The 16,406-nt window shown below is 50.2% G+C and overlaps 1 protein-coding gene across 2 annotated transcripts; it reads left to right on the top strand.

Moving 5' to 3' along the window:
- The first annotated feature begins 10,229 nt into the window (after positions 1-10,229).
- PRR15L (proline rich 15 like) lies at positions 10,230-15,990 on the top strand. 2 transcript variants are annotated; one of them, XM_043904331.1, is made up of 3 exons: positions 10,230-10,319; positions 10,573-10,799; positions 14,828-15,990. In XM_043904331.1, exon 3 carries the CDS (start codon positions 14,857-14,859, stop codon positions 15,157-15,159), a length of 303 nt encoding a protein of 100 aa, XP_043760266.1. In that variant the 5' UTR covers positions 10,230-10,319; positions 10,573-10,799; positions 14,828-14,856; the 3' UTR covers positions 15,160-15,990. The 2 variants fall into 2 exon arrangements, with proteins under 2 accessions (XP_043760266.1, XP_043760265.1); XM_043904330.1 differs by lacking the exon at positions 10,230-10,319 and having other exon boundaries at positions 10,560-10,799.
- The last annotated feature ends 416 nt before the right edge of the window (positions 15,991-16,406 follow it).

Genomic DNA, 16,406 nt, shown 5'->3' on the forward strand with positions numbered 1-16,406 from the left:
GCAAGACTAGCAAGATAACTGCAGGAGTCCAGTGTATAATTAAAATGCCCCTGTTAAAAATTATGAACTGGACTTCCCTGATGTTGCAGTGGATAGGAATCCAGCTGATACTGCAGGGGACCTGGATTTGATCCCTGGTCTGGGAAGACGCCACATGCCTCAGAGCAACTAACCCGTGTGTCACAATTACTGGGCCTGTGCTCTAGAGCCCGGGAGCCACAACCACTGAGCCTGTGTGCCTAGAGCCTGTGCTTCACAAGAGAAGCTACCACAATGAGAAGCCCCTGCCCCACAACTGGAGAGAGTAGCCACCACTCTCTGAAGCTAGAGAAAGCCTGTGTGCAGCAACAAAGACCCAGTGCAACCAAATAAATAAATAAACTGCATAGATCTCACACTTACGGAGCCGGCCCTTCAGATAGGCCAGCCTCTGTGCTGTGAAATGTTTGAGGGGGTGGCTGGAGAAGGGACTGTAAAGGCAGAAGGGTGGTATCATATCATATCATCTCGGGAAGGAACTTGGACTTCACCCCTGCAGGGAGAGAGGAACCACTGGAGGGTTTCAAGGCTTTGAGGCTTGAGGCAAAGAGGGACCTGTACAAACTGACTGCAGAGAAGATGGATTCGTGGGAGGTAAGGCTGAAGGCATGGAGTCTGTTAAAAGGTTATTACGCAAGAGTTAGAGCTTGACCTGACACAGAGGCATGAGGAGAAAGAGAAGGACTGGATATCAGAGATAGTTTGGAGGAAAATGGACAGGACTTGGCAGTTGGTTGACTGTGTGGGTGGGGAGTGGGACAACAGGATGACACATAGGTGATTGAGTGGGAGTGCCCCACCTAATTCAGGGATGCAGGATGCTGAGCAGGGGGTGAGGAGGAGGGCATCTCAGCTTTGAACTTGTGGGGTTGGTGGCCCAGGGAAACTCCCTGTGATAAGTTTGCAGGAGGCACTTGGGTCTGCAGCTCTGGAGTTCAGGGGGCTGGAGATACAGCTTTGGAGAGCTGTAGGCTGACTCATCTGCAGTCCAGGTTGTGGCTGAAGCTGAGGGAGAGCATGAGATGGGTCCAGAAGTACAGAGGAGAGAGGGTGAGAGGAGAGAGGGTGGACAGGGGATCTCACAGGGCTGGATGTGCCATTTTGCACCCTTCCCCTTCCAGGTTGTTAGCTCCTCCAGGAGGCTCTGCTTGAGTCTTTCTAAGTGACGCCCCCCCCCCCCCCCCAACAGCCACCTCTGCCCAGCACATCACTTGGGGCTTAGTAAATTTTTTATTGAACTGTGTGATGTGATAGGGCAGTGAGAAGACCTAGATTCCTGCCCAATGAGATCTTGGACCATTTTGATAAGCTCTCTGCCAGCCACGGTTTCCTCAACATGGAGATAAAACATCCTGACCATCTCAGGGTATTTCTATTTACAAGCTTAAATAAACAAACACACTAGATGTAATGTAACTCTTTATAGTTTAAAACATGCTTTCATAGATTTTTTTTTCTCGTTATTTGCAAACTCTCTGTGTGTGTCTATGAAACATTAATCATTATTGTTATAAAAGGGGTTGAAAGTCTTTCATAAAAATGGCTCATAGGGCAGAACTAAGGGCCTCTTCAGGGCTCTCTCATGGGAATTTGGCTCCCATCTTCAAGTCCTGACTCAGACTATAGGAATGGCTGGAGCTTCCCCATGATTAAACAAACTTACTGGGTTCCAACTATGTGTTCCCGGTTCCCTGGGACATCCCAAGAAGCATGGCCCTGCCCCACCCTCAAGGTGCATCTCTCCTCCTTGAACCAACAGGTAGGGCAGGGCAGGATGAGTCTGGAAGGCCCAGCCCTGGTAAGGTGGTCGAGGCAGAGACCACCAGCACTTCACCCCCACCCCCTCACTGCACCCCAGGTGACTCATGCGGAAAGAAGGGTGTTTGAGAACAGCTCTGCCCGGGTGCTAGCGTCAGGGTGGTGGTGTAGGGGTGCAGATTTTGCGCAGTATCTGCACCGTTTGTCCTTTTCTGAGGCTATCGAGAGGCTTAGGGCCGATGGGCAGGTAAGCACACAGGTGGTCTGGCCTCTAGGGCATCGAGATCCTTAGGGCTCTCATCCTCTGGAAAGTGGCAGGGAGAGGCTGTGAGAGGCTCTGACTGTGAATCTCAATTCTCTGCTGATTTAGCAGGTGGGGTGCTGTCGGGGGAGGGGTAGCACTTAGGAAGGTGAGGAAAAAGACAGGAGGCCTGTGGAGGCTTTTGACAGGAAAACACAGGGCCCCGGGGTGCTGTCTGTGCAGGCTGCCTTGCCATCCTTTGTTGTTAGCTTGCTTATTAAGTGATAGTCTGTGCCGTGTGCCAGTGTAGATCTAAATGTTTTACAAGCCTTATCTAATTTGATCCTTCCAAACAACCTTATAATCTGGGTACTGTTATTAGCCAGGTTTTAAAGGCAAGGGAGCCAAAGCTCAGGTAATTAAGTAACTTGTCCAAGATCATAGAGCTGGTAGTTGGTGAGGCTGGGATCCAAACCCAGGCCTGTCTGGCTCCCCAGCCCGAATTCTTGTTCTCCGTGGGATGCGGCTTCTCCGGCAGCCCTGCCTGCTGCATTCACGCAGCTCGGCCACTACAGCCTCAGGCCTCTTCCTCCCTCCTCTTCGGCCTGATTCCCACTTTCTCCCCTGATGTTGTGTCAGACAGTCAGCACCCCCACCCTGGCAATTCCTGGCCTTTACCAAAGTTCTTTCTTACCACACCCCATTCTGGGCAAGAAGGTCCATTACTTATGTTCTTGCAATATCTATAAAAGGAAGGCTTACCCTTGACATTCAAATAATCCATTTATTTTATCTACCATATGTTTATGAGTTTATGGTCCTTGTGTTATGTGTGTTTGCTCACAGCAACACTGACTGTGTTGTGTGTCTCTGTGTGTGTGTGTGTGTGTTTATGTGGTGTATCTGCCTGCTGGGCTGGAGGCTCTGAAAACACAGCGTTCTCAGCTGGGCCTCTTGCTGGTTGCAGTGTAATCTCTGGGTTGGTTTTTGCAGCCTGTCTCCCTAGCTAGTCAGTGAGCACCTTGTGGGCAAGGAGTACAGGCCTGTTCATCTCTGTGCCCCAGCCCCTGGTATGACCCTGACACCGAGTGTCAGGTGCTTAATGGATGCTTGTGAAGGAAGGAAAGAGAAGATGCCGCAGGTGCAGTAAGGTATTTAGTGATGAGTGGGGAGCATGATCACTTGGTCTGGGGGGAGGGCTGTGCATTCCCCAGGTCTTTTCTTCACCCCTCCCCCTACAGCTCAGGACTTGGAGTCACTTGGAGCTGGAGGGAGGAATTTGAGGCGAAGATATTAGGGCTGGTTAACTTCCTAAGTTAAGCATAAGCCAGAAGGCCCATGAGGTGCCAGTCACCTGGGTGGTGCTCTGGGACCCATGATAAACCCTGGCCACCAAGCCTTCTCCTTCCCTTCACCTTTGTTAGTCGTCTAAGGGAAAATAACTCACCGGGTAATTTCATGAATTGGGTTCAAGGGGTCATCTTCGGAGGATTGCCCCTGCTTTTCATGGTCTCTTCATCCCCATCATGGCAGGTGGAGGGAATCTGCTCTTTCACGGGGAGGAAAAGCAAGTCCATTGCCAAGCCTCTCACCTCTTAGCCTCCCTTCCCATTCTGTTCAGTGTTAGTTACCCTCTATTTGTCAAGCACTATTTGCCAAGATGGGCCTTCCAGGTGGCTCCGTGGTAAAGAATCCTCCTGTCAGTGCAAGAGAGTCGGGAGACGTGGGTTCAGTCCCTGGATCAGGAAGATCCCCTGAAGTAGGAAATGGCAACCCACTCCAGTATTCTTGCCTGGAAAATTCCATGGACGGAGGACCCTGGAGGACTACAGTCCATGGAGTCACAAAGAGTCAGATGTGACTGAGTGACTGAATACATTTGCCAAGGTGTTGGAGACTTTAACATGAAGACACGGTCTCAGCCCTTAAAGAAAATGACTATGATAATGTGAGAGGCCCACCACATTCTAAACCTCATGACAGCATGTCCAGAGCCTAACTCTGTGCTCATAGACAGTAAGTGCTTAAAAAATCCATACAGACAAAATAAGAGGGATGCTTAGAGGGTTAAGGAAACAGAAAAGGGGGAGTATCCATCTCAACTGGGGGGTAAAGGCATGAGAGGGGGATGGAAAACCATCAGAGCAGACTCCTGGGAGAAGTAATGCTTGAGCTGAGTCTGGTAGGATGGGAATGAATTGTGGTAGAAGGGAGAGGAGGAGAGGCATGTTAAGTGATGGGTGTCCTTCTAGGAAGAGGGAGTAAGTAACATGGATAAAACACATAGGTGAGAGGCAGCATGGCTGTTCCACAAGAAGTCTTTTGTGGGATATTTATGGGAAGAGAAATCAGCTTGAAGAGACTGGCAAGATGAGACCACGAGGAACACTCAGGTCCCTGACAAAGGGTTGAAATTTTATCCTGTAGATCAGATTTCCCAACCAATAGGCAGCTGATATCTGTCAAGCTATAGAGTTGTGCAAAGAGCCCAAGAATCCATACAAGCAGTTGTATTATTTTAGTGCTAGAAGGACAACAGTGGGCAGGTGGAGAAGTTTTTCTGTGTTGAGAAAGGATCTTTTTGGAGAACAGGAAACCCAAATGGCCAACACATGTGTGAAAAGACTCTCAGTCTTACTAGAAACTCAGTGTATGGTTAGCTGGGGCTGCTTTAACAACTTATCACCAAACAGATGCTATAAAGGGCTTCCCTGGTGGCTCAGATGGTAAAAAATCCACCTGTAATGCAGAAGACCTGGGTTCGATCCCCGGTTGGGAAGATCCTCTGGAGGAGGGCATGGCAACCCACTCCAGTATTCTTGCCTGGAAAATCCCTGTGGACAGAGGAGCCTGGTGGGCAGTCCATGGGGTCACAAAGAGTCAGACACGACTGAGTGACTAAGCACTGCACTGCACTTCAGGTGCTTTAAAATAACAGAAATGGGGACTTCCCTGGTATTCCAGGGCTAAGATTCTGGGCTCCCAGTGCAGGGCCCCGGGCTCAAACTTTGTTCAGGGAACTAGATCCCGCATGCTGCAACTAAAAATACTGCATGATGCAACTAAGACCCAGCACAGCCAAATAAATAAATAAGTAAATATTGAAAAAAAGAATAAGGACTTCCCTGGTGGTCCAGTGTTAAGAATCTGCCTGCCAATGCAGGGGACATGGGTTTGATCCCCCATTTGGGAAGACTCCACATGCCTTGGAGCAACTAATTCCATGCGCCACAACTACTGAGCCCAAGCTTTAGAGCCTGTGAACTGCAACTACCAAAAGCCCTCACCCTGCAGCTACTGAAGCCCGTGTGCCTAGAGCCCATGCTCCCCAACAAGAGAAGTCACCGCAACAGGAAGCCTGGGCACCGCCTCTGCTCATTGCAACTGGGAAAGCCCACACAAAGCAGTGAGGACCCAGTGCAGCTAAAAATAAATGGATAAAATAAAATAAAATTTTAAAATAAATTAGAAATGTATTCTCTTACAGTTGTGGAGTCCTGAAGTCTAACATCAAGGTGTCAGCAAGGCTGATTCCTTCCACAGGCTCTGAGGGACAATCTGTTCCTGCCGCTCACCCAGCTTCTGGTGGCTGCAGACAATCCTTGCTCTTCCTTGAGTGGCAGCTGCATCACTGCGTTCTCTGCTCGTGTCATCGCGTGGCGTTCTCCCTTCATGTCTCTCCTCCTGTAAGGACACTAGTCCTTGGATTTAAGGCCCACCCTAATCTAGTATGTTCTCAGCTTAACTAATTATGTCTGCAAACACCCTATTTCCAAATAAGGTCACACTTCGGGATTCCAGGTGGACCTGAGTTTGGGGGACACTTCAGTCCAGTGCACTAGAGCATGCTAAGTTGCTTCAGTTGTGTTCGACTCTTTGCGAACCCATGGACTGTAGACTGCTAGGCTCCTCTGTCCATGGAATTTTCCAGGCAAGAATTCAGGAGTGACTTGTGATGTCCTTCTCCAGGGGATCTTCCTGACCCAGGGACCAAACCCACATCTCTTATGTCTTCTGCATTGGCAGGCAGGTTCTTTACCACCTGGGAAGCCGCAATCCAGTGTTCTAGGGAAAGGCAAATATATAAGACACAAAAATGATGACTTCACTTCCATCACACTGGCAAAAATGTTAATGTCTCTATCCTGGGTTGTGTTCTCCAGAGTGGGTGAAGTTTAGGGGACAGGATGCTTACTGGGGATCACTTACTATGAGAGGAACCAGACAGACGTAGGATTGGGCAGAGAGAGAAATCCAGCTGTAACGCAGGCCTTGCAGAACTTCCGTCAGTTTGGTGAAGTGAATACGGCCCCTCCACGTGTCCTTCATGGGGCTGAAGTGGCTGGACCTTACATCCCTAGAAGGGCAGACCCTTGGGAGAGATGCTCTCTGCAGCTGAGGTGGACCTTGAAGAACCAGACAGCTGGAGGCCATCAGCTGAGGAAGCGGTAAGTCCTTCCTCGCAGGATATTCTGGTTGCACACACTCACTACCACAGTCTGACAGTACAGAAATGGTCAAAATGAAGAGTGTGGTAGGACAAAAAACTCATCTTCCAGTCCCCCGCCCCCCGCCAAGATCTCCACATCAAATCACTTGAACCTATGGATATGACTTTGTTTGAAAAAAGAGTCTTGGCAGATGTGATTAAGTAAGGTCATCCTGGATTATCTGGGTGGACCCTACATACTCTCCCAAGTATTCTTTTTTTTTTGGCTGTGCTGGGTCTTTGTTGCTGCCCCTGGACTTTCTCTAGTTTCAGAAATCAGGGGCTTCCCTCTAGCTATGATGCACAGGCTTCTTTGTGTGGTGGCTTCTCTTGTTTCAGAGAACCGGCTCTAGGGTCTGGGCTTCAGCAGGTGTGGCACACAGACTTAGCTGCTTCATGGGAATCTGGGAATCCAACCTGTGTCCTTTGCAATAGCCAGTGAATTCTTAACCATTGGGCCACCAGGGAAGTCCCTCTCCCAAGTACTCTTATAAAAAGAGAGAGAGAGAGATTGGACAACATGGAAGAGGGGAAGGTGACCTGAGGATGGAGACAGAGAAGGGAGTGATGTGGCTGCAAGCCAGGGAATGCCTACAGGCACCAGAAGCTGGAGGAGGCAAGGAACGGACTGTCCCTGGAGACTCAAGAGTGATCATGACCCTGCTAAGAACTTGGTCTTCGCCATTGAAACTGATTTTGGGATTCTGACCTCCAGAAATTTTAGAGAATACATTTCTGTTGTTTACATCTATCGAGTCTGTAGTAATGTGTTACAGCAGCCATGGAATTAATTAGCCAGGGAACTAATACAAAGAGTAATAGGAAAATTGCTGGTGGGGATGCAAGTTGGTGAGCCCACTCGGAGGCTCTATCTTAGGGTGCAGTGAGGATTCAGCGTTCTAAGTATTTGCACAGTCCACATGAATACTGGCTGCTTATATTCCCACTGCCCACTGAGGTCTCCTGGAAGGAGAGCAACGGCAGCCCCTCCAGTGGCAACCTCAACACCCCCCTCAGACCTGCCTTGCCCTCTTCCCGGCTGCACCTGCTATAGCTTCTGGAGACCAGTCTATGGCCTTGTCCCACTTGCCTCTCAACCAGGCTGGCCACCCCCAGACTCTCTCATCTCCTGGCCTTCCAAGGGAAGGGGAGTGCTGAGGAGGATGGCAGGCCCTCCCTTCTCCCTGCTTTGGGAAATAAATATCCCTGGAGCCTAGATCTACCCTCTGGGCAGAGGTCAACAAACTAGGAATGATCCTTCAGGCCAGATTAGATCTGCAACCCAACGGGGCCCCCTGGCTATGTGTCTAACAGGGCACCAAGGTCCTTGAGACTCCCTTAGGTGTATTTTAACTTGCTTGACCCAACAAGGATGCATTTCTGAAAACTTGCGCATTTCATGTTCGTGTTTGAAATATCACACTTGAACCTAGTTTTAAGAAGGTGTGTTAAAAGGTGGAAAATTCTAGAAAACAATACACCAGCCTTGTGGGGGTGATCTGTTTAAGGGATAGTCATAGTTTATAGCCTTATCTCAAACTCTCCTCCCAACCCTGCTCCTCCCAGAAATAAACCTACTAAAGGTCAGGGGTTGGGCCTAACTTCCCAGGCTGGTCCCTCCCAGGATGGGGAGCTGGGGCGGGCCTCTGCTCCTGTACCTGGCCCTGCTGGCCTTCTCTGAAGGGCAGGTCACGTAGGCATCCGCTTAAATCCCACCCACTGGGGTGCCTCCTCCAGAGTGGAGCTGAGAGAACAGAATTCTGCCCCCTCTGGATCCCACACATCAGAAAGGCCTGGATTTTGAAGCAGGGTGGTGTGGGGTGAGACGGGGGAAGGGAGTGAGTGTTTTCAGCACAAGCCCCTTCCTCCCGTACAGATGGAAACGGTGTCCTGACCCTTGGTTACAGTCCCCAGGCTAATGCTCATCCCATCATCCTTCTACTGTTTTCCCAACACCTCAGTTAAGTTTTTAGCCTCTTCGGTATCTTCTGGACTGGACACTGACTCTCAACCAGGCTTTCGGAGAAAGTGACAGATCTAGAAATCTTCCTGGGACAGCTGTGTATACCTCTCACGAGAGTCAGGAGAACCTTACAAAATAATATCCTTAATTCTCATAGATCCCCAGGGAGCTGATAACATACCAGCAAGTGTGCTGTAGCTGAAACTACCAGAAGTGAAATAAATGGGTTTTCTCTCACATTTACCTGGGACAAGTGGCTGCACTAAGAATTTCTTAAAGACAATACTTATATTTCTTATTTGCATTTTAAAGTTTGCTTTAAGTACAGACTGTATGCCAGGTCTGTATCAGTGACTGACCACTCTGGGCTCAAGGAGCTAACATTCTTTTTTTTTTCTAACTTTTTATTTTATATTGGAGTATAACTGACTAACAATGTTGTAACAGTTTCCGGTGGACAGCAAAGGAACTCAACCATATACATATACACACACACGCACACATGTATCCATTCTCCCCCAAACTTCCCTCCCATCCAGCCTGCCTCATCACCTTGAGCAGAGTTCCCTGTGCTGTACAATAGGTCCTTATTGGTTATTCATTTAAAATAAATATAGTGTGTACATGTCGATCCAAACTCCCTAACTATCCTTTCCCCTCATCCTCTTCCTTCTCTAAGTCTGTGAGTCTGTTCTGTAAATAAGTTCATTTGTTTCATTTCTTTTTAGATTCTACATATAAGGGATATCATAGGATATTTCTCTCAAGGAGCTAACATTCTCTAAGGGAGGCAAATACGTGACTGGATCATTACATTACTATATATGTATATGTGTGTATGTGCACACTTAATCAATCATGGCATATGGTATGTTAAATAGAAGCATGTGAGTAAGCCCAGTAGGAGTAAGACAATTCTCTAGGGAGTAGGGGGCATAATAATTTAGGCCTTGAAGGATGAATAGGAGTTTGTCTTGGTTTACTCAGGGGGTGGGGAGACCATTCCTAATCTCATCCTCTTAGACAGCTTCCTTACTAAGGAAGGTAGGCAGAGAAAGGCCTTGTGTGCACGTTCAGGGAGAGTTTGGAAGAGAAAGTGCAGACTGAGGGCCAGGCCAAGTGGGTTCCATTGTGGGCCATGGGGAGCCTTGCAGGACTGTCCACCTGAGGCCCAGGGACACAGGGGCTGTTTAGGATGGAGGCCAACACGAACTCCAGAGGCCGTGAGAAGCTGAACCATGTCGACTCAGTGCTGAAGATGTGGGCAGGTTTGAGAGTTGGTAATTAGAATTTAGACTATAACTTGGAGGGAGTGCCAAGGATGGGGAATTATACGCTTTTCCTCTACCCAGTGCCCACCCCCCACCCCACCCCCACCTCCGGATCTCCTCGGTCCCGGAATGGGACACAGTCCATGGCGGAAGGCAGAATTTCAAGGTCTTTGAAGATTGCTTCTAAGCGAGGGAGGAGGGGATGTAGACACTTGAGGTTGCAGTGGGTCTGGAGAACTGGCCTAAGGAGGATCTGGTGCCATTCAACCCCCTTCTAGGGAGAACTTGAGGAAAAGCCTTGGGGTCAGGAGGGAACCACAGCCTCCCACCCAGCACCCGCCTGAGGCTTGGGGTGGAAGCAGGCAGCCTGGGAACCGGTCTGCCAACCAGTTTAACCAGGGACTGGTTTCGACTCCGGAGTTCAAAGGAGCTGGGTGCACCCGTTTCTCCCGCCAACGGGAGCAGCGGCCCTTAACCCTTTCCGGATTGTGCCTGGGGAAATGTCCAGGTGGCAGTTCATGCTGGAGAGGGGTCTGGCCTCTTTGGGGCTTGAAACAGGTAGGGGTGACCTCAATTACGGTTGGGGGTGCAAACAGGCACCCGAGAGTGGCAGAATGAGGCGGGAGGCTCCCCGGTTCTCCCCACCCCGATTTCCCTTGGGGTTCCCTCCTCCTGGCCAGGCGGTCCCTGGAGGACCCTGGCTTCTGGGTGGGTGCAGGGGCGCTGGGATTGGATTTCTGGGGTAATGAATATTCATCAGCTGAGCCGGCCTCTGCTTCTGTTTACTTAGCCGGGAGGGGCTGGGTTTCAGGTTCACCTTGACTCCCGGAGCCACAGCGGAGCAGGTACCGCTCCTGCACCTGTTTCTCCTCACCTGCTGCACAGCTGCTCCTACCCAGCTCTCCCAGCCTGAACCTTGCCTGGCGTGGCAGTCCGGAGGCACCCCCACCTCCCCCAGTCTCCCGGGGCGCAGCTCCTGCACTCAGCTCCTTCTCTAGAAAGCTCTCGCCTCCAGCCTCCCAGCAGTCGGGCTCACAGGTACCGGCAGAGGGTGGGCGGGAGGGGAAACCAAGGCATGGACCTCTGTCCGGGGGCTCAGTTCTGCTTCCATGGCTGATACGCCCAGCTGGGAAGGGGGACCAGACATGCCAGCTCCCATCTCTCTCTAGGTGGGCAGGCAGAGCTCGATTCATCCCACTGGCTTCTTGGAGTCAATCCAGGCCTCCAACAGAGCTCCTTCTGGGAAAGCTTTACTCCAGAGCAGTGATCTATTAACTCTTGCTGGACAGGAGCTTACCACTTGCTACCCCCTCTCCCACTGGAGGATGTTTCTGGCTGTCTGGTAGGAATATATCCCTGTCCTCTCCAGGGTACCTGAGTGTCACGCAGAGTGGAGAAGTACCACAGGGGCCGTGCAGAGATGCAAGGAATAGAGGCTCTGAGTTTTGTCTTACTGCAGGAAGCCGACTCGCCCCTTTAACCCCCGCTCCAGCCTTCCACCTCCACCCCAGTCAATGGTTAACTTGTTCCAGCTCAGAAGGAGCCCAACCCAGTCTGGGCAAGGCCCTTAGGGCAGTTCACAGAACCCAGCTGGCATGGTGGGAGCTGTCCTGGGGTGCCCACATGCCTGCCAGGGTGCTGACCACCATAGGCAGGGGGTGGCAGGCTATCCTGTGAGGCCCTTGTGGATTCCTAAACTGTGCAAACAGTGGAGGTGTAACTTGCATCTTCAGGGCTGATTTTTATCATTCGATGGATTGCAAGGCTCTGGGGCAAGGGCCTTGCCCTCAGTGCGCCTGCTCAGGCCCTGCAGAAGCAGGTATATCACCAACTGCTGAGTCTGTTCAAAATTCCAAGTACATCCCCTCCCCCAGGTCCCTCTAGCCTCCTGTGACTACACGTGGGCATGTGACTGTTGGCCTCTGGCTTTTTGCAACTTTGGATACCTGGGAAGTTTGACTGTTGTGTCACATTTTTTTTCTCTAAAATCAGATTTTACACTATTTTGAGGTAGCTCACGATTTAAAAGAATCTTGTAGCCCCCTTATTTTGAAAAACAAAGAATAGTCTGCTAATTTATCTGTTCTGCAAATTCAGATTTCCATAGATTAGCCTTGCTTAAAGGGCTAAACACCTGCTTACTGGCGTGTCATGTCCTCCTGGACAGAAGGGACAGCAAAGCCTAGCAGAAAGCATTTTGGAGAGACCAGAATTCAAGGCTGGGAGCCAAGGGCACCAATAAATTGGTGCCGTGGTGAAAGCTCCAGGGCAGGACCCAAGGGCTACTCTGACCTCTCTCTCTGGTTTTCTGACAAGTGGCTCCCTTTACTCCGAGGAGAGTTAAGACCCATGCATGCCGAGTTCTAATACCTGTTAAAGTGGTATATTTTAAGTGGCACAAGCAGAGGGTACTCTCATAGAGCAAGGCAGTTTGGTGGTTACTGTTGTTTCAGGAGCTGAATCCTCCATTCCCCAAGTTCCTTAGCAGTCCCAGATGGGCCGTGGTGGGGTTGTGGGTTTTGCCCCAGATCAGCTGGTGACTGGGGCAACCATAGGCCAAGCAAGCACCCTGTCCCTCCTTCCTGGCCCTCCCCACAGCTCCTTCCAGAAACCCATTCTGGAACACCAAGTTCTGTGCAAGGCTGTGCTAAGCCCAGGTGGGGCAGGCTGCCAAAGCAAAGCTCTCAGGCTGTCTCCTTGGTGCACCACCTCTCCAGGGTGCCCTAAAAGTATTTACCTGACCACTCACCCCTCCTTCACTTTCTAAGTGGGAGCTGCACTAGATATCCTTGGGATTTTCTTGCTTCTTGAGCTCAGCTCGAGGGACAGAGCTGACAAAGTGGCATCTGCTTCCTGGACAGAGAGGTGGGGAGGAATCCCCTTGCTCTGGGCAAGTGGATGGATATATGCAGGGCCAGGGGACAACCACAACAAGGAGGCCATGGACGCAGGCACTCAGTTCGTTTCAAGCTTAGGTCAGCATTCTGCTTTCATTTCTTTCTTTATTTTTCTTTTTAAATACTTTTTTGGCTGAACTGCACAGCATGTGGGATCTTAGTTTCCTGACCAGAAGTCAAACCCATGCCCTCTGCATTGGAAGCATGGAGTCTTAACCACTGGACTCCCAGGGAAGTCCCTCTTTCATTGTTTATGAATTTGACCTGCTCCCCCTCTAAAAAAAACCTCCAGGCTCATTATGGAAAATCTGGGAATCAAAAAAAAAAAAAAAAAATATATATATATATATAGAGAGAGAGAGAGGAGAAACCATCCCATATTCCTACTACATAAAGAAAACCAGTATTAATCATTTGTCATATTTCTTCAGGTCTTTTTAGAAAATGTAGTTAAGACCATTAGTTTTTAAAAGTGGGTGATACATTTGCCTGACCTTGGGCTGGTTGATCATCGAGCTTTCCGGTGTGCTGTGGCTATTGCACCCTCCTCCTCAGGACTTGCACAGCTCACACTGATACTGAGTCCAAGCTTGCTGTGCTCGCTACATGACAGGCCAGTGAGTCGGAGAGACGAGGTGTTGAGGCAAAGGAATAAGTTTTATTCAGAAAGCCAGCTGACCAAGAAGATGACAGACTAACGTTTCAAAATAACCATCTTTTCAGGGTCTGAATGCCAGGTTCTTTTATGGATCAGAGATGGCAGGGAGGAGGAAACAGTAAAAGGGCCATTAATTTTGCAAATATCTCCTAGAGTGGCAAGCTTCAGGCAGGGGATGTGTGAGGTTCTTCCTTCCTACCATCTATGGGTGGACAGGGTTCTGAACAAAGGCACTTTAGTTTAACAGTCAGGCAGAGGGGCAGATTCTCTGAGACAGGCCATTATGTATGATTATAATAACAAAAGCAATGGAAAGCAAGTCAAGGAAACAGTTTCAATATGGAGACAGTATTGACTTCTCCCTGCAACAATACCATGGAGTTCTGAAAATCAGACCACCAACCTCTCCAGGCCCAAAGATGCTTCCATTTCTCATCACTCTGCCTGCTCTTTCATTGATCTTGATATCTCTAGCCTATACTCTCTTTTTCTTGTGGTGTCCAGATAACTTCATCTGCCAAAATGTACACCAGCTCAGGCAGCAACTTCATGGAATAGTAAAAGGTGAGGCCACTACTGTGTCAGGACACATCACATTGTCAGTGAAGAAGCTTGGCTTTCAGACCCCTGCCCCATCTCTCATGGGGTATCCTTATGGAGGGTCCAGCCTGTGATAACCAGACCCCACATGTACCTCTTGGCCCCACCAAACCTCCCTCCAAGTGTTCAGTTTCCCTTCGAACTCCTGTCCTTATGGAAGCTGTATGGGGAAAGGGAACCACCCCTTAATAAGTTTTACTTTGCAAAGCACGTCTACCTCGTGGGCAAGGATGAACATTAGAGCTGAACGTTAGGTCTGGAAAGGACAGGTGCGGACACTGAGGTCCAAAGATGTACCTTGCCAGAGGTCACGAGGCTGGAACGGTTCTCGGGACTTCCCACTCCCAGCCTGATGTTTCTCTCCCTTAGAAAAACCCCAGCTGCTTCTCCAGCCCCGGTGGTGACCACAGGGAAGTCCAAATTACTCTGAACATCACAAATCCTGTTTAATTTTGTAATGAATTCCAAAGAAAATGCATAGGGTGTTTCTGTCCATCTGATACCAGCTGATCGCCTGTCTGCTCCTGGCAGCAGGGCCTGGAGGCATAGCAGGAAGAGCTTGGGAAGGTGGCCAAGGCCCAGCTGCTTATGACCCGGCAAGTTATTCACCCTCCTGCAGCCCCAAGGGGCCTGGAGTGTCAAGCTGCCCGGCAGCGGTGTGTAGCTGTCCCACTGTCCCGTCTGCCTGGCTCAGATGGCGTCCCCGTGGATGTTTTCTTGACCGCCTCTTCCCCAGACCCCTCTCTCTCCTCATGTTCACCAAAAGGATTGCATGGCTGACCTGAATCCTGGGTTCACTTGGCCCTACCTTCAATTCTTTCAAGCCTGGCTGGGAGACTAGAAAGGGCTGCTCCAAGGCCCCTACCCCTTCTCCCCACTGACGGCTTTCTCTACACCCCCTGCTCCTGCAGGAAGCCCCACCCTCAGGTCTGGGAACGCCATGACCGAAGTTGGTTGGTGGAAGCTGACCTTCCTGCGGAAAAAGAAATCCACTCCCAAAGTGCTGTATGAGATCCCTGACGCCTACACCCAGACTGAGGGTGGTGCGGAGCCCCCGAGGCCTGAGAGCGGGAGCCCCAGCAGCAACTTTAACACCCGCCTGGAGAAGATTGTGGACAAGAACACCAAGGGCAAGCACGTCAAAGTCTCCAACTCAGGCCGCTTCAAGGAGAAGAAAAAGGTCCGAGCCTCGTTAGCGGAGAACCCTAACCTCTTTGATGACAGGGAGGGCAAAGGACAGTGAAGGGGGCTGAGGAGGACACTACCACCTGCCCGCTCCCTGCCATCAGCTGGGTCTGAAATGGGAGCTCACCACGCTGGCCTCTTTGGCCACAGCTGAAGCCGGGGGGACTTGATGCCTGCTGGCAGGAAATGTCTGGTTTTAGGTTTGTATTTATGTGCTCTGGCTTTCTGGAAGGCCTGAGAGATCCCAGGTCCTCCTGCCCTCCCCCACCACATACAAAGGCACTTCAGTTCAAGGTTGAAAAGTCCCACTTGGGAAGAACAGCCCTCCTCAAGGCACTGGCAGCACCAGCAGGGAGGTGGGCGTGGAAGGAATGGAGCAAGGGATCCGGACAGACCTCACCCCCTGCTGGGGCACAGGGTCAAGGGTGAGTTTAAATGACTGCTCCCTCTACTTTCTCTACCTGTGATTATTCTCTGGATCAATTCTGAGTGCATTTTCCAGAAGCCACGTGATGGGGGTGGTTTCCTGGAGCTGAGGTGGAGATGATGAACTTGAGCTCACCTCCTAAGTCAAGTGGGAAACTTCCTGGAACTTTGCCCCCAGGTGTGTGCGGGGAGGGGACACTGGCACTCCCTAGGAGGTGCTGCAGAAGGCCGGACCAGGGACCCCACAAGTTCTGCATGCACCCTCAAAGGGAAAGTACACTGCCCCTCGGGTCCAAACTTGGAAAGGGGGTGGGAAGTTCTGGCAGGAGCCCTCCTACCCCTACTAGTATTTAAGATGGATCAGCCCCAGAGATGAGTCCTGGAGCCTTGAATTTTCTTTAAAAGAAAAAAAAATTGTAGGTTTCTTTTTGTAATAAACAATGCTGCAAAAGCAGAGAAACTATGTACGCTCTTGTCTTACATTTACTGAGATGCTGTTTTTCATGACTTTACTCTTTTTTACTTTGTGTTAAAACTGTTCCTTTTGAGCATCAGGAAAGGCCCCCAGGTGAAAAAATATAATGCATGGGGCCCTAACTTCACCACCAAGCCATCTTAGCATCTGGAGATGGAGAGAGCAAAGGAAGGAGCTAGTTACACCTCAGCAACAGAAAGGCTTTCAGGTGCTCCAAGAGAATGGAGCCGACCTCTGGTGACTGACCCCCAAATCTCAGGGGTTTAGTTTGGGATCCAGATTCAAATTCTGGTTCCTCCTTTAGCAGCTGGGTGATTTGGGGAACATTGAAAAGCAACAACAAAATCCCTGAGCCTCAGCTTCCTCTTCCGTAAAAGGGGCTGTACTAAAATCTATTTCACAGA

This window comes from Cervus elaphus, chromosome 5 (genome assembly GCF_910594005.1).
Source record: "Cervus elaphus chromosome 5, mCerEla1.1, whole genome shotgun sequence".
NCBI classification, from domain to species: domain Eukaryota; kingdom Metazoa; phylum Chordata; class Mammalia; order Artiodactyla; family Cervidae; genus Cervus; species Cervus elaphus.

Coding starts and splice junctions, on each gene's coding strand:
- PRR15L (XM_043904331.1), top strand. CDS start 14,857: ATGACCGAAGTTGGTTGGTGGAAGCTGACCTTCCTGCGGAAAAAGAAA.